This window comes from Aspergillus karnatakaensis, assembly GCF_047715665.1.
Source record: "Aspergillus karnatakaensis strain CBS 102800 unplaced genomic scaffold BJY04scaffold_112, whole genome shotgun sequence".
NCBI classification, from domain to species: Eukaryota; Fungi; Ascomycota; class Eurotiomycetes; order Eurotiales; family Aspergillaceae; genus Aspergillus; species Aspergillus karnatakaensis.
Window position 1 is genome coordinate 1 of NW_027395824.1, and position 21,383 is coordinate 21,383.

A 21,383-nucleotide genomic window follows, 5' to 3' on the forward strand; every position below is an offset into this window, starting at 1 on the left:
TAAGCAACAGGAAGGCTCGCCCCCCCCCGCTATTTTTATTTCCTGATCCACCCCTCTCAATTTTTCCCTCCTTCAAAGTTCACGTCTCCCACGCCAGCCTTCATCCTCGACCCTCCTCCATCACTCCGCCCTTCCCCCCCTCCTACTCCTTCCTTCCACCTCCCACTCCAACAGACAAGATGGTTTCCGCATCCAAGGCCGCCCGTATGGCCAAGCGTGCCGCCGACGGCGACACCAAGAAGAAGACCACCGGCAAGGCCAAGAAGGATGACACCCCCGTAGACTCTGACGCTGGCGAGGATCAGCCCGCCACCACCGAGGCCAAGATGAAGGAGGTCGAGAAGCTCACAGCACAGATGGACAAGCACGGTCTGTCGGATCGTGTCACCACCGGTGTCTTGTCTTCCATGGCCGCCTCTCGCGACGTCAAGGTCACCTCCGCCTCGCTCGTTTTCCACGGAAAGGTCCTGATCACCGACTCGACCCTCGAACTCAACTTCGGTCGTCGCTACGGTCTCCTCGGTGAGAACGGTTGCGGAAAGTCCACTCTGCTCAAGGCTATCGCCTCTCGCGAATACCCCATCCCCGAACACATTGATATCTATCTTCTCAACGAGGGTGCCCCTCCGAGTGAGCTCGGTGCGCTCGAGTGGGTTGTTACAGAGGCACAGAACCAGCTTGACCGCATGGAGAAGCAGGCTGAGGAGATTCTTGAGGTTGAGGGTCCTGACAGCCCTATTCTCGAGGATCTGTACGACGTATGTATCCCCTCTTATCAGTTGAAGCTCATTGCTAACGATTAACAGCGCATGGACAAAATGGACCCCTCCACATTCCATACCCGTGCCTCGCTCATTCTGACCGGTCTCGGTTTCAACAAGGTTACCATTCACAAGAAGACCAAGGACATGTCCGGTGGTTGGCGTATGCGTGTGGCCCTCGCCAAGGCCCTGTTCGTTAAGCCTTCTCTCCTCCTTCTCGACGACCCCACTGCCCATTTGGATCTCGAAGCTTGCGTGTGGTTGGAAGAATACCTGAAGAAATGGGAGCGGACACTCGTCCTGGTTTCTCACTCCATGGATTTCCTCAACGGTGTCTGCACAACCATGATCGACATGCGCATGAAGCAGCTCCTCTACTACGGTGGTAACTACGATTCGTACCACAAGACCCGCGAGGAACAGGAGACCAACCAGATGAAGGCCTACAACAAGCAGCAGGAAGAAATCCAACACATCAAGAAGTTCATTGCTTCCGCCGGTACCTACGCCAACTTGGTGCGACAGGCCAAGTCCCGTCAAAAGATTCTCGACAAGATGGAGGCCGATGGTTTCATCCAGCCCGTCATTCCCGACCGTGTTTTCAGCTTCCGCTTCGCTGATGTCGAGAAGCTTCCTCCTCCCGTTCTCTCTTTCGATGACGTCTCTTTCTCCTACTCTGGCGAGTGGGCCGACACCCTCTACGAGCACCTCGACCTTGGTGTTGACATGGACTCGCGAACTGCGCTTGTCGGCCCTAACGGTGTTGGTAAATCGACACTCCTCCGTCTGATGACTGGAAAGCTCCAGCCCATCGGTGGTCGTGTCGCTCGTCACACTCACTTGAAGCTCGGCATGTACAGCCAGCACTCCGCTGAGCAGCTCGACCTGACCAAGTCCGCTCTCGAGTTCGTCCGTGACAAGTTCCCCCAGCAAAGCCAAGACTTCCAGTACTGGCGTCAACAGCTCGGTCGCTACGGTCTCTCTGGAGAGTCCCAGACCGCTCTCATGGGTACTCTGTCAGAAGGTCAGAAGAGTCGTATCGTCTTCGCTCTGCTTGCCATTGAATCTCCCAACATGATCCTCCTCGACGAGCCTACCAACGGTCTCGATATCCCCACCATCGACAGTTTGGCCGAGGCCATCAACGCGTTCAGCGGCGGTGTCGTCGTCGTGTCTCACGACTTCCGTCTCCTCGACAAGATCGCCAAGGACATTATGGTTTGCGAGCACAAGACCGTTCGCCGCTGGGACGGCTCTATCGGTCAATACAAGGACCACCTCCGCAAGAAGATGATTTCCGAGGGTGCTGTCTAAACAGTTTCGTCATCTTCTTAGACCTTTTTTCTCTTTTACGACCGGCATGCTAGAGATCACGATGCTGATGCAAATACACGTGGGAAGAGAGGAAAAGTTTGTGTGTTCTGTCTCACCGGGAGTGATGAACCGTCCCGGATGATTAGGGGTGTAACAGCCTCGAAATTGTTTCTTGCTTCGTCTTGTTCCTGGAGATATCTTTGTTCTTTTTGATTTTGCATCTGATTAGGTGCTTGTTTAGATGGCCTGCTTATAACATACCTTCGGCCCCCATATCTAGATTTCTTGGAGGGTTGAATCTATTCCTTTTGATGACATCAGAGTATATATAGTAGTTTGTACTTGATACTATACCTTGACATCGCCCACGCTCTTACCTAGGTGTTGTGGTATAGAAATCTCATCAATGTATTGATCATCCTACAGGGTTCTGTTCACACTTTGCCTGGACTTGTCTCCCAACTCTTTCCAACCAAGGCAAGCACCATCTATCTGTGCTTCGCTGCACCTTGTCCGCTTAACTGTTCTACAATATATAACCCCCCTCCCCCCCAACTCACTCGCCTCATCCTAGACGTCCTAGTAAGGCGGTGCAAGCAAAACCACCGAAGCCGCCATCACCTGCTGATTTTCGATAGCAAACCAGATGTACGAGCCTAGCCGACAAAGGTCCCGAAACTATCAGACTTGTGTATCTACTAGGCTCATACTCCATCAGCCAATTCCTCTCGTATTGTAGTAACAGTAGACAGCGAGGTTCGCAGGTCTATCAGTGCCGCGGCGTGGAGTGCTTAAAGGAAGCATGCCCCTTCATCAACCATCGATGGCCCATGCAGTACCCAGGTGACAACCCTCACCGTCATCAAATGTCCATCATGCATAAACCATAAGCATATAATGCCCGCTTTACGACTCTTGTATCCAACATGCTCTGTTCCGGTCTGTAATCATCAACTGTAAACCTCCTAGATCGATCCAGTATATAGCACCTCGTAAGGTTGAGGTGCACTTCCCCGCCACAAAGGCCTCCTTCCATCCTTGTCCCTGATATATAGTCCGAAACTCCCCCCTTCACTCACCCTACAATCAACTCCAAAAAACAGCAGGTAGTCTCACGGCGTCCATATCACCGGACTACTCCGCCTTCTCGCCTGCGAGTTCAACACGAGGTAGATCCCTTCTTGGAAGATGGCGAAGACCAGCCCAGCGGCGACGAGTGCGATTTGGATGATTAGGCCGGTGTGGTATCTAATCAAGGTAAGAGAGATAATTAGTTAGTTACTCCTGGTACAGGGCTACAACGGGGGAGTTGAGACGGGTGAGGCCGTGACTTACGTCGGCGAGTCACTGGCCCTATAGATCTGCGTTCCGGCAAGCAGGCCTGAGATGGCGCTCATGACCCCTGGTTGTTTTCAACAGCGTTAGCAGATGTAGTATAGAGCAGCCTACCCCCGCGGCCCCGCCTGACCTGCGGTAAAACATTCTGGCAAGAGGAGAGGAAAGACTCACACATCCTAGAAACAAGACAAATCAGTCAGCAAACCCCCTCCCTGATCTAAAGAATCCACACGCAGATAACTCGAAAAAAGAAAAAAAAAAAAATAGAAAAAGAAAGAAAAGAAAAAGACAACTCACGAAATCCCAATACTCCTCTCCGCCTGACTGCCACAGTTCAACTGCACCCAGACATTATGCACCGGGTGGTAGCACACCGCGAACGCATTCACCACCGTCCACATCCCGAACCGGCTCCATTTTGCATTTGGGGTTTTCGGGAGCACTGCCCTTGCAACGATTAGTACAGCCAGGTAGCAGCAGATCGCAGCGATCACGGTGAGCCCCCGTTTCTTGGTCTTGTCGCTTGCCCAGGCTGCGAGGAAGACGATGGGGAGGGTTAGCGAAGCGCCGATGGCGGAGAGGGCGTTTGCTTGGATGCGCGTGAAGCCGAGGGACCTGGTTTCTTGTCAGTATCTATTTAGTATCTGTATGTAGAACAGGGTGAATAGGGAGAGGGAGAGGGAGAGGGAGGGTACATGATGATACTAGGCGTGTAGGTAGTTAACGGAGACCAGGTCGAGAAGACGCAAGCGGTTGAGAGGAAGTGCGGCCAGCGGCGGTAGTTCAGGACTGTTTTCCGCACGACTTCGAGGGGGATGCCGGTTCGGTTTTTGATGTCGGAGGGTTTGTTCTCGGTGCTTTGGCGGGAGGTGAGGATGTGCTGTTCGCGCTCTGTCCAGCGGATCAATCCGCTTAGGAAGAGTGGTTTGGGGAGTTGAGGGCTTGTTGGGAGGACGAGGAGGAGGAGGGCGGAGACGGCCATGGTGATTATGCCTTCGACTGTTCTCTATTAGTTGTCCCTTCTTGTGGTACGATGAGATGAGGTTAGAATAGCATACTTAAGAAGATATACTGCCACCCCCGTAACCCTCCTGATCCCTCGAGTCTTAGGATCCCAGCTCCAAGCAGTGGCGAGATGGCATTCCCGCCAAACATGCCGAAGAAGAGAATCGCGACGCGCTTTCCTAGCTCCTGCGGCGTGTACCATGTTGAGAGGGTGTAGATTGAGCCCGGGATGTATCCCGCTTCTGCGAGACCGAGCAGCATCCGTGTTGCAAGGAAGCCGGAGCGGCTCTTCAGGAAGACTTGCATTGTGGCGATCAGGCCGAAGACGAAGACTTGGGCTGGGATCCATTTGCTCGGGCCGATCTGCACGTCGTCAGTTCTTGGTGTCTAGAGGAAAGGGTGACAGGGATAGGTGTACCTTTTGTAAAAGCATATTCGACGGAATCTCAAGCACGATGATGCCGAGGAACATCAGTTGGTTTCCAAGATTGATTGTGTCCTGGTTGACGCCGAGGTCGGCTGCGAAGCCCCCGGTTAGGGCACTGGCGACGTTCATCCGGTCGAGTTGGAACATGATCATGCCGAAGACTAGAAGGGGGAGGACGGAAAGGTCGATTCTTTGACGGAGTTAGTACATAAGGCAATGAGCAGGGACGAGAACAGGGACATACTTCAACCTCGCCCGTTGCTCCTCACTCGGCGTCCAATCTCGGTTTGATATTGAGCAGGATTCATGCTGGCTGGATTCAACCTTGGAGATATCGTGTGACATTCTTACGATTCCTGCAGTGTGCCGTCCAGTTAAACTCTCTACGTCAAATCTGCATCCAAGATGCGGTCCCGACTATATGTACGATCCACCCTGACGGGCTCGGGATTTGAAAACGAGCTTAGGTCTCCGCAACAGATCTCATAAACTGATCCTGAGATTGCGTGATTGGCGGGACACTTCTTATCGGCCAAACAGAGCTGCTGGCCAAGGGTTTCATATTACTTTCAAGACCTTTGTCCTTCTTGGGTGGACTGGTGGTTGTCAAGAACCTTCTGGCCGGGGCTTGGGAGTAGCGTCATATTATGTCTGTTGCCATATTACTGGAAATGAAATAAACTATAGTTTCGACACTCTCTCAGCTGTAGACTTTCTATCTGCTCCCCGTGCAGCGTCTTCATTCGCCTTCTTCCACATCTTGATCCTTCTCTGATGGCTCGCAGCAAACCTCCCAACCCACGAGGGATCAAATTCCGGCAATCTCCTTCCAGGCTCTCCCTCCCTCGGCGTCGTTGCAAGCTTTCGTAATGTCTCGAAATAGTTCTCAAAATCGGGACTGATGAGCGTGAACTTCGTACTATCACCGCGCGCCTCAATCCTCTTCACCTCCCAGCTTCGTTGCTCCTCCTTTGATGGCAACGTTGCTTTTCCTGCAAACACGCGCGCCGCAAGAACAGCCTGCCACTCAAAGACCTTGAACGTGAATCCCGCCGCAACCGCTCCGATAAACGCGAGCGTCGGGTCTTGCTGGTGGAAAATGTGTAGATAGAGGTCCGGAACGCGATTATTGCGGACAGGTACTTGAGGCAGGAATGGAAGAGTCCAGGTGTATCCTGTCCCGAAGATAATGTGATCGACGTCTGCAATGGAACTGTCGTCCTCGAAGTGTACCGTTCGGCGCGAACCAGTTCCCTCGATCCGGGTAATTGGTGGCCGTCGTTCGATTCCGGGATGCTTGAATGCCTCGTCTCCGAAATAAGGGTTATACTTCCCCCTCACAGAAGCGTAGATCGGGTTCTGAGCGATGCCGATGAGACTAACTGCCGTATCTGCCCCGGAGACCGATGCGCCGACTGTGATTACTTTCTGCTGCACATTAGTTCCATCAATCTGCTAGAGTTGACGAGAGAAGAGAAAATCCATGCCTACCTTCCCCCGAAATCTCTCCGGATCCCTAAACCCCTTCGTATGCAGCACACTCCCCGGTACGTCCCTCGCAAACCCCTCCAACCCTTCAATCGCCGGCACGAACGGCACAGCATAGTGTCCTGTGGCAACAACAACGGCATCAAACTCCTCCTGCCACCAGTAGTCCGTCTCAATTGCGGGAACCTGCTTACGCAGCGTCAGGACCCATCTCCCCTCCGCATCCTTTCCAGCTTTTTGGCCTACTGGAACCTTCTCAGCCCGCTCAACAGTCGTATCATACTCAACCAGCCTCTCATACCCCCTCCTCTTCACCAACGACTCAATATACCGCTGTATAACAGTATGATGCCGAAACGGCGTATCGGCCCCGTGGATCTTGATAGAAGCCGCACTGCGAATCTCAGGAATCGGCTCTTGCGAAAACTGCATTATCCCCGCGTCGATGTTTGCCTCCAGCGTTGGGTACACGGGCGTATCATTGAAGCGGTTCTGCGGTGGGCGCGGGAAATACCCGGGCAAGGGTCCTGGTGCTTCGACTGGTGTATCTGCGGTGCGGGATGCGAGGGCGGAGAGGTTTGATAGCGGAGCGGGTTCGGTGGTGTCGTAGAGCCTGCACAACGCGACAACATGTCAGGTAATATTCTTGTGGTTGAGGGTGACGGAGTGGGAGTAGGAGTATGCGGGCACGTACCAGCAACCACCGGGTTTCTCTCTCCGTTCGAAGACACGGATTTTGTCAAAGGCTTGTTCTTGCGCGAAGGCATCGATGGCGATGGCGCCTGCTGGGCCGGCGCCGATTATAGCGACGGATTTGATTTTAGATGGCATCTTGGGTTAGTTGGTGACCCAGGTGGTTCGGGGTTAGGGCTGGGCTATATGAGGTGGCTGTTTTGCGGCGAACAGCCAGGCAAGACTAGGACCTGGAAGAATGATGGATTCCGTACCGTTACTTTATAATCTGGACCACCACCTCCGCACGCATCGTAGAAATCAGTTGCAATCCCGCGCCGTTATTCGGGATTATCTTGGCTGCTTGGCTGGGTCTTCGGGATTTGAATTGCAATCACGCCTTAGTGGCGCTAGATGCCCTCATCTAAATCTGTCTTGGAAACTTGGACTATACCGGTCTGGGGAGGTTGAAGAGACTGTGCGTCTTCTGGGCTTACTCGCGAATCTTGTTTTATGCTATGCAGTACGTACCTATCAACACGCTCCAACAGGTTCCCTGGTCGGAGACTCATAATCACTTCGTCCAACTGATTGAATGAGAGTATGATAGCTATCAAGAAGTTCTGCCACCCTTTTCAGAGTCCAACATTGAACCATCTACTCAGTGACCGAAAAGGTCGATCCATCCTGCGCCCTAGCTCAAACACTGCCAATGCTGCAAAGTTCAGTATATGTACAACCTTTCATACAACCCGTCACAACCAGAAAGGCCTATATCGTAGTTGAAGAGAATATATTCCTCATTGAGGCACGGCATTAGAAGAGCTCATCCGGACAGATGACGCAAATCAGTTCCTCGACAAAATATACTGGATCTATTGCGTTGATCGTACTCTTTGATTTCAGAATATCCCATAGATTGGCGTGCGTTATACACACCACGAAAGCAATGGGAACTCGCCGGCCCAGTAAAAGAGTCTCGATCCATAACCTCTCCATTCCTGAAAAATGCTAACCCTCAACCCCAACACATCTCGTAACCTCAACCGCATCGCGATCCCCCTCGGGCTGCCTCAACACACTCTCATACACCAGATTCGGATCTCCCACAATCTCAAACCGCGGCGCATTCTCCGCCCCCATGAAGCTCTGCACCGTCCGCCCATCAAACCCCTCCAGCTCATAAGCCCTAACAGGCCCCTTCTCCGCCTCCCCCCTCTTCTCCTGCACCGAACTCCGCACATACTCCAGATACGGCGGGTTCCCAGGAAAGATCACATTATCTGCAACAATCACCGACCTCCCGGGGATGATCTTCCCCAGCTGCTCGCACAGCTTCAGGTCAAGCGTGTAAGCCGGTTTATAGTGGTCTATAAACAGCATCTCAACGCTCTCCACCTCCCCACTCTCAAACAGATTGTTCAGCAAAACATCACTCCGTCCGACGAGGATCGTCACGAAATCAGCTAGCCCGGCAAGTTGAACTATCTCTCTCGCGATCTCCGCGAACTCGGAATTCAGTTCCAGGCTGTAGTACCGCGCCCCACCGGCTTTGCGGACTGCATCCCCGAAGAGAATCGCCGAGTACCCGACGTAACAGCCTAGCTCGATCATGGTGGAGGGTTTCTGTTCCGCGATGATAGATGTTACGATATTGCCTTTCGGGAGTCCGACGGTCATGAAGTGGTATTTTTGCGAGAATTCTTCGATCAAGTCGATTATGGCGTCTGGGTTACCGGTTATGGATGGGAGGGTGGGGTGGGTTTTTATGAAATTGAGAAGTTTGAGTTCGCGGCCTTTTTCGAGCTGGAGGTCTTCTTGTTAGAATATTCTGTAGAGAGGAGAGGGGATGGGGACGTACAGAGCGGCCGGGGCGGCGGGGGTCTTGGTCTTGGTTCTGGTTCTGGTCTGTGGACATGTTGATGGCCTGTTCTGTCTATCTTTGGGTTTGATGGGTTTTGTTCGTTTACTTCAGTTCAAATACCGCATCGAGGGGAAGAGGCTAGCTTATATACGTCTCTCACGCCCAAAGCCGAGGATTGACTACGGCGGCCGGGCTGAGTAGCAAGGCGTTATCTCCGCATTCCGTATCGCTGCTAGACCAGCATGGGATAAGCACCGAGTGTCACGGCAAAATGAACCGAAGGTTAAGGTTTGGGGTGATGTAGATTGACTGGATTGTCGTGGTGTGATGGGGCATGGCATACGTCCGAGGTCGAATGGGGTAGCTATCCCCGAGTCGGAGTTAGGGCTTCGCAGCAGACCATAAAGCAAGGCCGAGGCTCGGAATTAGTCGAAGACTGCAGTACGGAGTAGTCATATGGACGTAATAGACATGTGCCAAGCCGTGCATGGATAATAATGTTGACTGGGGGGTGGGGGTCATTGCGTCCATTGCAAGCAGCCGAGAAAAGCAAAAGCGACGCCATGCACTTGATGGATCCGCTGAGACTTTCGATATCTCATCAGATAAGATTGTCTGACTCGTACTTTGATATGTCCACCGTCAATGCGCCGTCTTGAGTAGCTAGAGATTACGCAAAGCTACGTAATTCTGTATGCTATTTCTCGAAGTGAGTGCAGGGCTCTTACTTTCATCTCGTAATCCGTAGAGCTATCACAACTAATAATATCATTCTCCCATTCATATAATCATAGCAAACTTCCAGCTCATTACTCCGCAACATAAGGCGTCTCATACGGCCGCTCAGCCTGCGGCGTGATCCGAGCCAAATGGCGACGCTCGCCCGTCACCCAGTCAACAATAGCAGAGTGTGCAGTGACGCGGTTCTAAGAATAAGATATACCCGTTAGCCACGCTCCAACATGTAACCTCAATGAACACTCACATCCCAAACAACAACCGTCTTCGGCGCCCACTTCACGCGAGCCTGGTAGTCGATCCCGCGCCCAACATGCGCAATCAGGAACGCCAGCAGCGCATCGCTCTCCTCCTTCTTCAGCCCGACAATACTCCTTGTGACTAGAGGTATCTCCATTAGCACCACCTCACAGACCCGATATTGGAAAAACTCACAGCCCCCATTCACATAAAGCGCCTTCTCCCCCGTCACCGGATGCGTCCTTACTAGCGGATGCTCATTAATCACCGGCTCCCTCCTCACCACCCCGCCGCGCTTGATACTAAACTCCGCCTGCTCAACGCCGCTATGCCGCGCCTTCAACCCATGCAGCCGTTCCTTCAGCGCCGGCGACAACCGGCGATACGCCTCGACCTGGTCGACAAAGGCTGTGTCGCCGCCGACCTCGGGCCCATCAAAGATATACAGGAACGTGGTACCCGGTGGCTGCTGCTCGTACGAGACATCGCTGTGCCACTGCACGGAGCTGTTGCGGTCCGCGAAGAAGGCGTCCTGCTCGCCGTTGCTGGCGTTGCGGTGCACCAGGTGGATCTGCGGGTAGCCCTCTGGGGCGCCGGAGGTTGGGTGGATGTGGTGGCGGCCGAAATGCCCGCCGAAGGAGAGGGCTTGTGCGATGGGGATGTCGGCGAGGTCTTGGTCGCGGAAGGCGACGACTTTGCGTTGGGCGACTAGTAGGGCTAGCTGGTCTTTGCCTGCTTTGGTGAGTGAGGAGAGTTGGATGCCCGTTACTTCGGAGCCGATGGTCGGGGTTAGTTTGGTGATTTTTGTGCCTTCTGGGAGGAGGTCTTTGAAGGAGGGGTCTGCGGAGAGGCCGGGGTCGACGTGGGTGAAGGGTTCGAGGGGAGGGTATTTTTCGCTGTGGTCCCAGATTGGGAGGTAGTGGGGGTACTATATTACAGAGTGAGAGGGTGTTTAGTATGGATTGGAGGGAGGGGCGTACGCTGGGAGGCTTGCTGCCTTCTTTCTCTTCGTCGATGGCACGGCGGATCTTGGGCTTTGCGGCTGCGGCGTCGGCCTTGACGGGGACGACGATGTCCGCTTGGGGTGCTTCTGCGATGGATGGAGCCATGGTGAATGTCAGAGTGTGGGAGCTGGAAGTCCGACAAGAGTGAGGTGTGGTACTGCAAGGGTCTTCAGGTGTATATATACCCCGCGCAACCCCCTCCTTGCACCATTCTACTATAGAATCGCGAAGACAACGAGCTAGATTTATCGGCGATAAGAGAAGTATACGCCTTAGAGTTCGTGTCTAGCACAATCGGAGCCGTCGGCGATTGGCAGTCTCGGCAGTCTGACACCATATACTCCAACTATGGTGATCTTGAGGCAGTGCTTGCCACGTGGGAGTGGATTACGTGCTATGAAGCATAATAGCACAATATGGGGTATACTCGTTAGGGTCGTATGATCATAATACTGATTATCTACATGTATATTACACAAAAGGCGGCAAAATCCCACAAGAGCCTATAATCGCACTCAACTTGGTCATATACTCCAGACCCCCCTCGGCCAGATCATCCTGTACCCAGATCCGGTTTATGATCTTCGAGGTCAGAAAGAGTGATCGGGAGCCCGCCCGTTTCTCGGTCCGGTCGATCAGGTCGAGGACCATGAACCGCTCATCCTCTGTCGTCGCCTCGCAGCCAAGAACGAGCAGTGAGAACTGGCGGTCACACGAAGGCATGGAGGCCATAAGAGTAAATGCTCGTGTGATGTACTGCTGCAATTCGAGCGCTAAGTAGGGGCTGCCTGATGCGCGGGTAAGATAGACGAGTGCGGCCAAATGGAAGAGCTCGATGGTTGGGGGTGGTGTTTCCCCAGGTTGATTTGTGACTGAAAGTAGTCTCAGTTGCGATATAGTCTTTTGCAAGAAGTGGTCGTACACTGTTTGGTCCGCGCCTGGTGGATCATTCTGCTTTGCGTTTAGAATCTCACACCCCTCTGCTAGTAACATGAGCAGACTATTGACGATGGACGGAGAGCACTTTAATACGGGGGTCGGATCGTCGACATTCTCCCGGACAGGCGCATATTCCTTACACCAGACCTGCGTGGCTATCTTAGTCGGGAATTTTGTCGGCGAAAGGTCGTACTTCCAATGCAGACAGCTAAACCGCGCCAATGTATCGTGGTACTGTACCCAGCTCAACAGGGCACCCAGATCGCTATCCTCCTTTTTTTGCCCGAGACAGGATGAGGCAATAACCTTCTTTACTCCGGCAATGTACCAGCGCCACTGCCCTGACGTGCAAGAGGCTTTGTGAATCTCGAGTGAACAGAGCAGCATTCCCGCTGCAACGTGCTGCATCGCTTCGACGGTTCCAATCTTGGTTGTCGACGCAAAAGCCAGCGCTCTGATGGATGCGATCTTGTAGTCCACTGCCTGGCCTTGGAGTCCATAGCGATGCAAGCATGAAAGCCCGAGGAGGGCGCGCCGTACAGCAATGGCAGACGGGCTGTTACTGGAAAAGGCCATGCGCATGAGGGTATCGCCGAGTGCTCTAGGATCGTGTCCGAGAGTTGCCAATGACTGAGAGGCATCTTGTTGGACTGGCTTGTTAGTGTGATTCTCGGATAGCAGATGGTGGCATGCATACAGTATTGAATCAGCTCGCTATCGTCGCCTTCCAATATCATCTGGCCTACTGGCAGCGGCGCTTCAAAGACAAGCGGTATTTCACCTGTTAAATCAGCATTTTGTAAGAGTACTGCCGAAGAGATTACCATTTTGTAGTTGTCCAGCCAGGTACCGATGCATCACAATATCCCAGCTGGAGGCATTGACTTGGTAGCCGTTGTGGACTTGACGAGCAACGCCTCGCCCTCGTGCCGGTCGCGCGACCACAGCTCGTCGCCTATCGGTTGCTTTAGGCCAAGACAAGCGAATGCCGTAGCCCTTGCAGGCTCGGTTTGCGCGTGTACATTGAGTGCAGCTCGGTAGGGCGCGGTCGCAGGAGATGCGCCGGTCTATTTGTCAGCGTCAGGATGTTCTTCCTGTAGTCCAGGAATCATCTGGAAGAATACCTCGACAGGTGCCGCAACTTCTTGCCATTATTCGGAAGTAAATAAATCAGTCAGAAGATGAGTTCGCGCAAAGTTGCCGTCGACAATCTGGGGAGGATGCGAGGCTTAAAAGGGCCATCCTGCTGACGGAGCAACCTCCCTCACTCATCAGCTGTGGATAATCGCTTACGTGGAGTTCATTGGCTCTGTAGCCCCATTCATCTGGATAAAGTATCTTGGCGGCAAGTATTTGCGGCGCTAAAATGCTCTGCCAGATTGGGCTAAAGGTGTCTGGAGTATACAGATTATCGTATACTCTAGTCACTTCAACAAGCCCTGGCTTTGAAATGCAGCTTTGAAATCAGTCAAAGAATATCTTCAAGTTTTCGCGAGCTCAAAAGATATAAATATGGCTCTTCGTCGTGATCAAGTAGATCTTCATCGCAACATCATCAGTACAATCAACAAGCAACAACAGCATAACCAGCCTAACCCATACGGAAATGTCTTCCTACGCTATTACAGGAGTCTCTCGCGGGATTGGAGTACGTACAGTCAATACAATCTCAGCAATGCAAGCCCTAACTTGATATAGTGGGAATTCCTCCGCCAACTCTCCGCCAACCCAGCCAACACCGTCATCGGCATCGTCCGCGATAAAGCAGGAACCGACAAGCACGTCGCCGAAGAGCTCTCTGACCGCAAGAACATTCACATTGTGCAAGGCGACCTGACCGACTACGCCTCCCTGCAGTCCGCCGCCGCCGAAACCGCCAGAATCACCGGTGGCAGCCTGGACTACCTCATTGCCAACGCAGCCTTGCTCACCACCTTCGACGCCTTTGATCCTATCAACGAGCTGTACGCAGGCCCTCTATAACCCTGAAGAAAGAAGATACTAACCAAACCAACAGCGCAACAAACCAGAAAGAAGCCTTTGACAAGTTCCTGCTAGACTCGTACAAGATCAACACCATCGGCAACATCCACCTCTTCTCCCTCTTCACTCCGCTCATCCTCAAGGGAACTGTAAAGAAGGTGATCCATATATCCAGTGGCCACGCCGACCCAGAATGGATCAACGATCTACCCATCAGCACCTCCGCAGGCTACGCGATCGTCAAAGCAGCCACAAACATCGCAACCGCAAAGTTCGCCGCGCAGTACGGCAAGCATACTGACGGGGTGCTGTTTATGAGTATCTGCCCTGGGGCTACCGCGACCGATACCTTTGGGAGCTGTATGTTTGCCATTCCACTGTCTACTGAGACTTCTAGGGCTTGCGATTGCTAATCCGGACTGTGACTAGTGACTGAGGAACAGCAAAAGGCCATGCAGCCGATGTTCGAGGCCTTCGCCAAGTATGCCCCGCCTACCTTCAAAGGGCCCCGACAGCCCGAGGACTCGGTTCGCGATGTGTTGAGGGTTATTGAGCAGTCGACTGTGGAGAAGGACGGGGCGACGTTTGTCTCCCATCGTGGTGATAACATGTGGCTCTCTTAGCTCCTACATACCTGGTTCTAAGCCTGCGTACCCTAACCTGCGAGCGGAGGATGCAATACTCCAGACTGAGTCGATAGTTTGTCTTGATTTATTTTTGAGTTGGTGGAATTCAAGTTTGCTATTACCATCTTGCCTTCGCATAAACACCATATCAAACAACAATCCTCCCCTTCCCCCCCTTCACCCACCTCCCCTTCCTCCCCGGAACCTCCACCCACCCCCTGGTCCCCCTCGGCGTATCCCACTCCACCACAACCCTCCCCCCTCTCTTCCGAAACGACGCCCTAAACCTCCCCAGACTGGTCGAAAACCCCGCCTCTGCATTCTCCAACCCCCCAATCTCAAAACTCCCCGGCCTCAACCTCCATTCCCGCCCTCTGGGCCGCGTAATCCTCAACCCAACCGCATACTCCGTCAACGTCGACGTCGGCCCCGCACTCCACCCGTGCGCATGCGATACATAGCTGGGATCATTCCGGTACCCTCTATCCCCTCTATACCCCCACGACCCATCAAGCAGGTACCCTTCGGGAACGGTAGATTCTGTTCCGTTGGGATGGGCAAGGTACCATCCCCAAAGGGTGTGGATTAACTCGACCGCTCGCTCGGGGAATCCCGCTGCAAAGTGTCCTTCTAGCTCGATTGAGCTGATGAAGGGGGATACGTTGCCGGGGAGTTCGGGGCTTGCGGGGCCGATGGGCGTCCAGTTTGAGATTAGGTAGGAGGAGATACGGGCTGACTCGGGACTACCCGGGGGAAAGAGGGAGTATGCGAGGGCGAGGCTGTTGGTGTCTTGTGGGTAGAGGGTTGAGGTGGGGGAGTCCTTGAAGGCGCCGGTGGCGGGGTCGAAGAAGTGGGTTATTATGGCGGTGCGGAGGGTCGATGCGAGGGCTGTGTAGTTGAGCTTCTCGGTTTCAGGGGGTTCTGGAGCGTAAGGGGCGAGGAAGGCGGTTGTTATGAGGGAGCGGTAGAGGCTGCTTTCTGTTAGCTGGGTACCTATGGAGTGGATGGATACGATGGGGCGTACAGCATGTTTGCGGAGCTCGCGAGGGTGTCGTATTTCCAGCGGCCCCAGTCCGCGGCTGCCGTGGCGTTCATGATTCCGTCCGGGGTGATCTTTGCGAGACTGTAGTTGAGGGCTTTGATGTAGCGGGGCCAGATGGACGCCAGGAACTCGGTGTCTTCGGTGAAGAGGAAGTAGTTGTATGTTCCGATGATCGTCCAGAGGTGGTACGCTAGAGGTATCAGCCTTCTTCCTACTTGCTTCTATACAATGATGAAGATAAAACGTACTGTCACTATCCGCAGCCAGATACGGCGGTCCTGCTTTGGGTAAGATCCCACTCGGTGTCTGCATTCGTTAGTATGCTTCAGATATACTCTCACCCCGGCTAGCCTACCTGGTTCTCCCAGATCGCCAACAAGGCATTCTTCGTACTATCCAGATCCCCTGTGCTCACCGACGCCGCTGGCACCGCAGTCCCCATATCGCCAATCCATACCCAGCGATCTCGCTTCGCGCCGTCAAGCAGCACTGTTTCCCCAGGCCCACAGCCCGCATCGTTATTCCAGCCTGGATTCGAAGTTACCGATCTTCGACACGTCCCCTTGGGCACCGAATTCGTCTGCAGCGTATACGCCCCCGCATACCAAATCCGATTGAGCAGGGAATCCGAGGAGTGGAAGTATCCCTGGTACGCACGCAGATTTGGCCAGGTCGGTTGGAAGGCGATCTCGAGGTCAATGTTGTCAATCGTAAGCTCTGCATCCGCGGATCCAGACTGGATAAACAAAGTGAGGTATCTGAAACCGCCGCGGAGTTTGGCGTCGGGGATGCTGTATGTTCCTTTTCCTGATTCTGAGAGGACAGTGGTGAGGGCGCCGTCTTGCCCGCTGCCGCCGTTTGAGTTGTCGGACTTTCGCCCGATGTAGGTCTTTGCTTCGGTGAATGCGAGACCGAGGGTTGTGTTTGGTTTGCTGAGGGTGTAGTCTACCGTGATGATGCCGCCGACTTCGAGGCCGAAGTCGAAGACGAGCCCGATGTCGGTGGGATTCAGGGTGAGGGGTCTTTTGGAGGGAAATCTTGAGATTATTTCGCCGTCGGGGAGAGATAGGACTGATTTTGGCTGGACGGTGCGTGACTCGGGGGCGTAGTTGTTCTTGTCCCAGGGGCCGGGGAATGCGGCTTTTGAGGGGCCGTTGCAGGTGGCGTCCCTCCAGCAGAAGGCCAGCGCCCCAGCTGCGAGGGAGAGTATGGGTAAGACTCTCATTGCTACTGAGGTCCCCGGTTTGAGTTGACTCGAAGGCTGACTTGTTGTCGGGAAAGGTACAGTGTACCTTGAGCTATTTATTCACTCTTTTCTACCGAGGGCTGCATGTTCTGATCATCATGATTGAAGCTCGCCATTGCTGGCATCTAATTGTCCGTCTTGGAGTGGTCGTTTCGAGCGGTAAATCTGTCGATCGGCTTTTCTCCAGGTAGCTGTAGCTTGGAGTTTCCCCATACTCGGTCGATCTTCGCCCGAGGGATCTGCAGTTTAGCCGATTGCCCCAGATTCCCCAAGCCCAGAATATGCGGGGGGAGCTCGGGCTGTCAGCATGCGGTTTGCCTCGAGAATCGGACAGGTTGTGTCCCCAAGTGCCAATGCCGGTCTTGTAAATGGCCGAAATGACCAAAACACGAGAAGAGAAGCGAGACTGAATGCATTGGGATGGCTACATGGCAACCCACCCATCCCTCTCTGACCATCTCGTACCTCTTCCAACCTTCGAGCCACCGAACAAGGCTCTCTGTATCTGTATCTACATGCAACACCCTCCTCCACTACCGCCCACACTCCCCCGTCGAGCTCCCCCCCACACAAACCGCCCCCGTACACTCAAACCCCCTCGGATCCTTCACATTCCCACAGAGATAATCCGGCGCCTTCGTCCCATTGCTCAGTCTTAGATCCGTCCCAAACAGACCCAGGTTCGTGCACGGCGCGACAGCACTACACTGGAAGCTCGTCACCCTCGGCGACTCCGTCGTGCCGTGTAGGTTAACAACCGTAAGATCGCGAATCTGGAATTGACTGTTCGTGCAGTTCCCGTCGCCGGGGGCGCCGATGAACCGCGTGCATTGCGAGATTGCTACTGCCGACCCGCGCATGTCTGTTGCGTGCAGGTTCTTGAAGAGCATGTCGGAGGCGTCTGCAGGGATTCTCATCATTAGTATGGCATTACATAGGGGTGAGGGGTTCAGGAAAGGAAGCAGGCTTACAGCCAAGGCCGCCGCCGCCGCCGTTGGGCGGGTATCCGTTTTGGTCGTCCGTCCAGGTTTTGAAGTAGACCTGCCCAGTCAGTGTCCCGTCACGCTCACACCTTTTTCTAGACGGAGACTTACAGCGTGAAGGGTATTATCGAACTCAATGTTCTCGACCCTGATCCGCTCTACGACCTCGTACTGGTCGTTTAGCTGGCCGATGCTGCCGATTGCGACGCCCAGACCGTTGTGGAAGTGGGAGTTCTTCAACGTGATGTCGGTGCTGTTGGCTTTGAAGGAGATGCTGTCGTCGCCATTGTACACGGTCAGGTTGTTGAAGGTCAGATGCGACGAGCGGATCGTGTCTGCGCCGTCGGTATTTGCTGGTCCTGTTAGCTAGCATAAAACTAGATCAGGGGTGAGGGACATACAGCTGTCGACCCGGTTTCCCGTGTTGTTGACAAGAATACTGTCGAATTCGACGTGGTGGGAGTAGATGATCGCCAGCGTCCTAAAACCATCAGCGTTATGCATCAGACTGGATAATCAGAGGTGTACGTACCACATCTGACTCCGCAGAAAGTTCACCCCCTTGACGACTGAATTCGTCAACCCGTTCAGCGTCAACGCTACCGGCCGTCCCGGGTAATTCGACGTATTCTCCTGCTCCTGGATCCACTCATACCAGTAGTCTCCATTCCCGTCGAACGTACCAACGCCATGTCCGTTAATCCGCACTCTATCCCCGCCGAGAATCCACGCCGTTGACTGGTTCTGGTACCCGACTTCGAGCGAGTTGTTCAGCCAGTAGGGGATGTCGGTGCTCCACTGCAGTATCCGTCTATTAGTCTATCTCCAAGAAGTGGTGGATATGGTACAAACCAAAAGCTTCCCTCGGATATCGATGTCCACGTCCTCGAGCCACGTAGTGTTCAACACCGAGTTGATGTAGTATGTCGTCGGCTTGAAGATGACTTTTCCGCCGCGGCCGCAGCGCTGAAACGCTCGCAGGATGGCCGGGGCGTCGTCCGTGCTGTTCGTGCCGGAGGCAGGGACAATGCATGTTTTCTTGGACGGCGGGATCCAGCCTGCTGAGACGCAGGTGGTGGCTGCAAGGGCCGCGAGGATTTTGCTGAGGTGCATGCTGCTTGTACTCTGGTTAGTGGTGGTGTCTGTGTCTGGTGCAACTGCCGGGATGTACTGGTGGACTGGTGCGCTTAGATACGATGATAGTCTCTCTGGCTCTCTCGTGTTCTGCTCACCCGTATCTATACGTTTGAAGCTCTCAAAGTGATGGCAATACATGGCAATTATCGCACGAATGAGAGCGCTTTGCGGCCCGCGGGGGCATTCTGGAGCTTGGGGTCTTGCGCTAGAGAAGGGAGATCTGCGTCTCTGTCGCTAGGCTGCGTGGGGAGTGTGGGGATTTGGCGTTGGATCTGTTGCTATTCAGCCGAGCTTCGGGGGAATTGGTAGCGAGGGTTGATAGATGTCAGGGTATAGGAAGTTTCGGGATCAGACTGTTTGAGTGATTAGCATAATATCTCCCACTAACTCAATACAATCTGAAAGTGAGAAAGCAATGCAAGCATAATATTGCCAGTCCCCGTTTCGGGAATCAGCTGTTGCGGCAGGACGACACTTTATCCTGCCAATCTGTCGGCCATACTTTTGGCACAGATGAATAGTGAAAGGGCAGGCAGGTCCGACTGTATGCTCAGAGACGTGAATTCCAGTATACAGAATTGTGAAGTCACAGGGCGAGCATCCGGGCTGTTTGGGCCTGAGCTTGCGCTCGTGTCTTGCTCAAGGCCAGCTCATGATTTGTATGCTGAACCTGCAAGGATAGAACTGAGTGCACAGGGGCTCATCGGATGCCCAGCTTAGGTATTCCATTTAGAGCTGATCTGCTACGTGTAGGACCGCACGGTCGCCTGTTGCATGTGCCTTCGCGACTCGAAAAGCGTTCCGTTTAGTGCAGCCCCGAGAACCTCGTGCAAGCCCTTCCTTGTCGATTGCCTCGAGCACTGAATATAGTGATATGGCCTGATAATATCGATTCGAAGGCCATAATCAGAGGAAGATGCAGATAGCGAGAGAAGGAGGCGCCAGGAAGAATCGAGAGGTAGGATGAAAAGACTTCTGGCCCTTCAGTTGTAAGGGTACTTTTGTTGAAACCATGCGTCAACAACCATGAATGAACCATAGAGCGTGATGAAACTGACTAAAGATACAGCAAGCCAATCATGGGCCTGAGTTTGCAGCAGTACAAAGTTCTTTATACGGAGGACTTGAAACATCGCTCTGTCAAGGGCTGTGTCTCGGGGCACAAAGGCTACCAGTGCCACGTCTGGAAGACCAAGTCGACACCAAGGACATCTGTGTGAGTGATGAACGGATGGCTCTCCTTCTGGCCAGATTGTTGTTCTAAGGGGATGGAAACTCAGCCAGGACTGGGGCAGTGATTCTGGATCATCTGAACATACTAATGAGAGCCAACCTCATAACTGGTATACCGTTCGAGACTGTTTGTGCAGGGGCTTTACCTATTGACTCTGAAGATATTGATCTACAAACAGCTGTATTCAAGCCTAGTGACTGTGGTGTCTACGTAGTAGTGCGAGGCATCTTGTTCGTTAACCCGTCTATTGAATCTATTTTTTTCTAACCAACCCCCACACCAACATTTGTCTATATCCTTCATGCTGGCTTCGGTAAGTCGGGGTTGAATAGCTCAGATAGCACCTCTGGAATCCCCGGAAGGATTCCTTCTGGCATGATCAGCTTCACCGGCCGATCTCCACTCCCGCTTCTGGGCTTGCCGTCCTTCGTTTGTGTCGCGTAGTTGAACTTGAGGTGCGTAGGGTAAGCGTAAGCCCCTTTGCCATCCAACCCATGGTAGAATTGGTCGAATCCGTCGTCTGTTCCGCGATGCGGATGGGGCCTGCGGCCGCGGTCAGACCTTTGAGGGCTCGGATATGGCGCTTCGTTGAGCACTCCCATGACGAAGGACACAGGTATCCGGGTAATGTCTTGATCTTCATAACCTGGGGCAAGCCGAATCTCAGGCGCCGGCTCAGATGGCAGGTAACACGAGTTGTCAGTGTAATGAATGGTTTGTTCTAGGATGATACCCAATTCAGCCCCTAACTGTTTATCACTCGCTTCCTTCATGGCTTTCCGTAATCTGACGAACACTTCAGCGTCCTGTGGCTCGCCTTTCCTGGGTATGAAAGAGGCAATGCGGTCCACCACGTTCTTCGCGCGGTGGGATGACACCAAGCTCGGGGGCAGTGAGCCAGGCATTGGTTGAAGGACTCGGGGGGGAATTGGACATGACTAGAAAACTGAACGATTCGGTTTAGTGAGCTTGGGGGGTATCTGTAGGGGCTTTAGCGGTAGAATGAAGTTTTCCGGTAGCCCAGAGTCGCCATTCTTATACCTAAAGGGCCGCCATAGAGATACAGTATCTAGCAGATACCATCGTGCTTCATCATTCCATTCTCTCAGGTGTATCGCCTGGAACAAGCTTCTTTCAGATTGTTCACCAGCTGTTTCAGTCGTCTTTGTATCTGTTGTTGACAGACTTCTTTGAATCCCCATCCTAGCCGGATTTGCGCAAACTTTGGGTCATTGAGGATTTTATTCTGAACCCTCTGACATGGATTCTTTCAAGTTATTCCCAATATAGAAGCACAAGTCCTCCGTTCCTTATATCTCTGGCTGATGTCGAGGTCAGTGAA

The 21,383-nt window shown here is 53.3% G+C and overlaps 9 protein-coding genes across 9 annotated transcripts; 2 read left to right on the forward strand and 7 right to left on the reverse strand.

Moving 5' to 3' along the window:
* On the forward strand, positions 1-2,103 carry BJY04DRAFT_17366 (ATP-binding cassette family ATPase ARB1). The gene is made up of 2 exons (XM_073709282.1): positions 1-758; positions 807-2,103. Exons 1-2 carry the CDS (start codon positions 180-182, stop codon positions 2,073-2,075), a joined length of 1,848 nt encoding a protein of 615 aa, XP_073564202.1. The 5' UTR covers positions 1-179; the 3' UTR covers positions 2,076-2,103.
* Positions 2,104-3,187: 1,084 nt separating this feature from the next.
* BJY04DRAFT_212093 (major facilitator superfamily domain-containing protein) lies at positions 3,188-5,190 on the reverse strand (the record flags this gene model as incomplete). The annotated part of the gene is made up of 7 exons (XM_073714496.1): positions 3,188-3,323; positions 3,411-3,477; positions 3,724-4,028; positions 4,109-4,412; positions 4,472-4,781; positions 4,837-5,035; positions 5,090-5,190. The coding sequence occupies 7 exons, from the start codon at positions 5,188-5,190 to the stop codon at positions 3,188-3,190; spliced, it is 1,422 nt and encodes a 473-aa protein (XP_073564203.1).
* Positions 5,191-5,526: 336 nt separating this feature from the next.
* On the reverse strand, positions 5,527-7,164 carry BJY04DRAFT_225055 (uncharacterized protein; the record flags this gene model as incomplete). The annotated part of the gene is made up of 3 exons (XM_073718125.1): positions 5,527-6,273; positions 6,337-6,946; positions 7,028-7,164. 3 exons carry the CDS (start codon positions 7,162-7,164, stop codon positions 5,527-5,529), a joined length of 1,494 nt encoding a protein of 497 aa, XP_073564204.1.
* Positions 7,165-7,756: 592 nt separating this feature from the next.
* On the reverse strand, positions 7,757-8,923 carry BJY04DRAFT_226084 (O-methyltransferase; the record flags this gene model as incomplete). Its single annotated transcript, XM_073718334.1, has 2 exons — positions 7,757-8,811; positions 8,867-8,923. 2 exons carry the CDS (start codon positions 8,921-8,923, stop codon positions 8,017-8,019), a joined length of 852 nt encoding a protein of 283 aa, XP_073564205.1. The 3' UTR covers positions 7,757-8,016.
* Positions 8,924-9,678: 755 nt separating this feature from the next.
* BJY04DRAFT_226086 (TauD/TfdA dioxygenase family protein) lies at positions 9,679-10,986 on the reverse strand (the record flags this gene model as incomplete). Its single annotated transcript, XM_073718335.1, has 4 exons — positions 10,828-10,986; positions 10,043-10,775; positions 9,855-9,988; positions 9,679-9,795 (listed from the first exon to the last, which is right to left on the reverse strand). The coding sequence occupies exons 1-4, from the start codon at positions 10,954-10,956 to the stop codon at positions 9,679-9,681; spliced, it is 1,113 nt and encodes a 370-aa protein (XP_073564206.1). The 5' UTR covers positions 10,957-10,986.
* A 302-nt stretch (positions 10,987-11,288) lies between these two features.
* On the reverse strand, positions 11,289-13,341 carry BJY04DRAFT_203964 (Zn(II)2Cys6 transcription factor). The gene is made up of 4 exons (XM_073713421.1): positions 12,915-13,341; positions 12,615-12,857; positions 12,488-12,571; positions 11,289-12,440 (listed from the first exon to the last, which is right to left on the reverse strand). Exons 1-4 carry the CDS (start codon positions 12,940-12,942, stop codon positions 11,323-11,325), a joined length of 1,473 nt encoding a protein of 490 aa, XP_073564207.1. The 5' UTR covers positions 12,943-13,341; the 3' UTR covers positions 11,289-11,322.
* Positions 13,342-13,343: 2 nt separating this feature from the next.
* On the forward strand, positions 13,344-14,530 carry BJY04DRAFT_203967 (NAD(P)-binding protein). The gene is made up of 4 exons (XM_073713422.1): positions 13,344-13,438; positions 13,489-13,754; positions 13,808-14,133; positions 14,203-14,530. The coding sequence occupies exons 1-4, from the start codon at positions 13,397-13,399 to the stop codon at positions 14,394-14,396; spliced, it is 828 nt and encodes a 275-aa protein (XP_073564208.1). The 5' UTR covers positions 13,344-13,396; the 3' UTR covers positions 14,397-14,530.
* A 17-nt stretch (positions 14,531-14,547) lies between these two features.
* BJY04DRAFT_226090 (putative alpha-L-rhamnosidase B) lies at positions 14,548-18,783 on the reverse strand (the record flags this gene model as incomplete). The annotated part of the gene is made up of 10 exons (XM_073718336.1): positions 14,548-15,370; positions 15,424-15,631; positions 15,690-15,747; positions 15,797-16,671; positions 17,232-17,588; positions 17,659-17,728; positions 17,782-18,023; positions 18,072-18,151; positions 18,203-18,468; positions 18,523-18,783. 10 exons carry the CDS (start codon positions 18,781-18,783, stop codon positions 14,548-14,550), a joined length of 3,240 nt encoding a protein of 1,079 aa, XP_073564209.1.
* Positions 18,784-20,340: 1,557 nt separating this feature from the next.
* Positions 20,341-20,946, reverse strand: BJY04DRAFT_225062 (uncharacterized protein; the record flags this gene model as incomplete). The annotated part of the gene is made up of 1 exon (XM_073718126.1): positions 20,341-20,946. The coding sequence occupies one exon, from the start codon at positions 20,944-20,946 to the stop codon at positions 20,341-20,343; it is 606 nt and encodes a 201-aa protein (XP_073564210.1).
* Between the last annotated feature and the right edge of the window lie 437 nt (positions 20,947-21,383).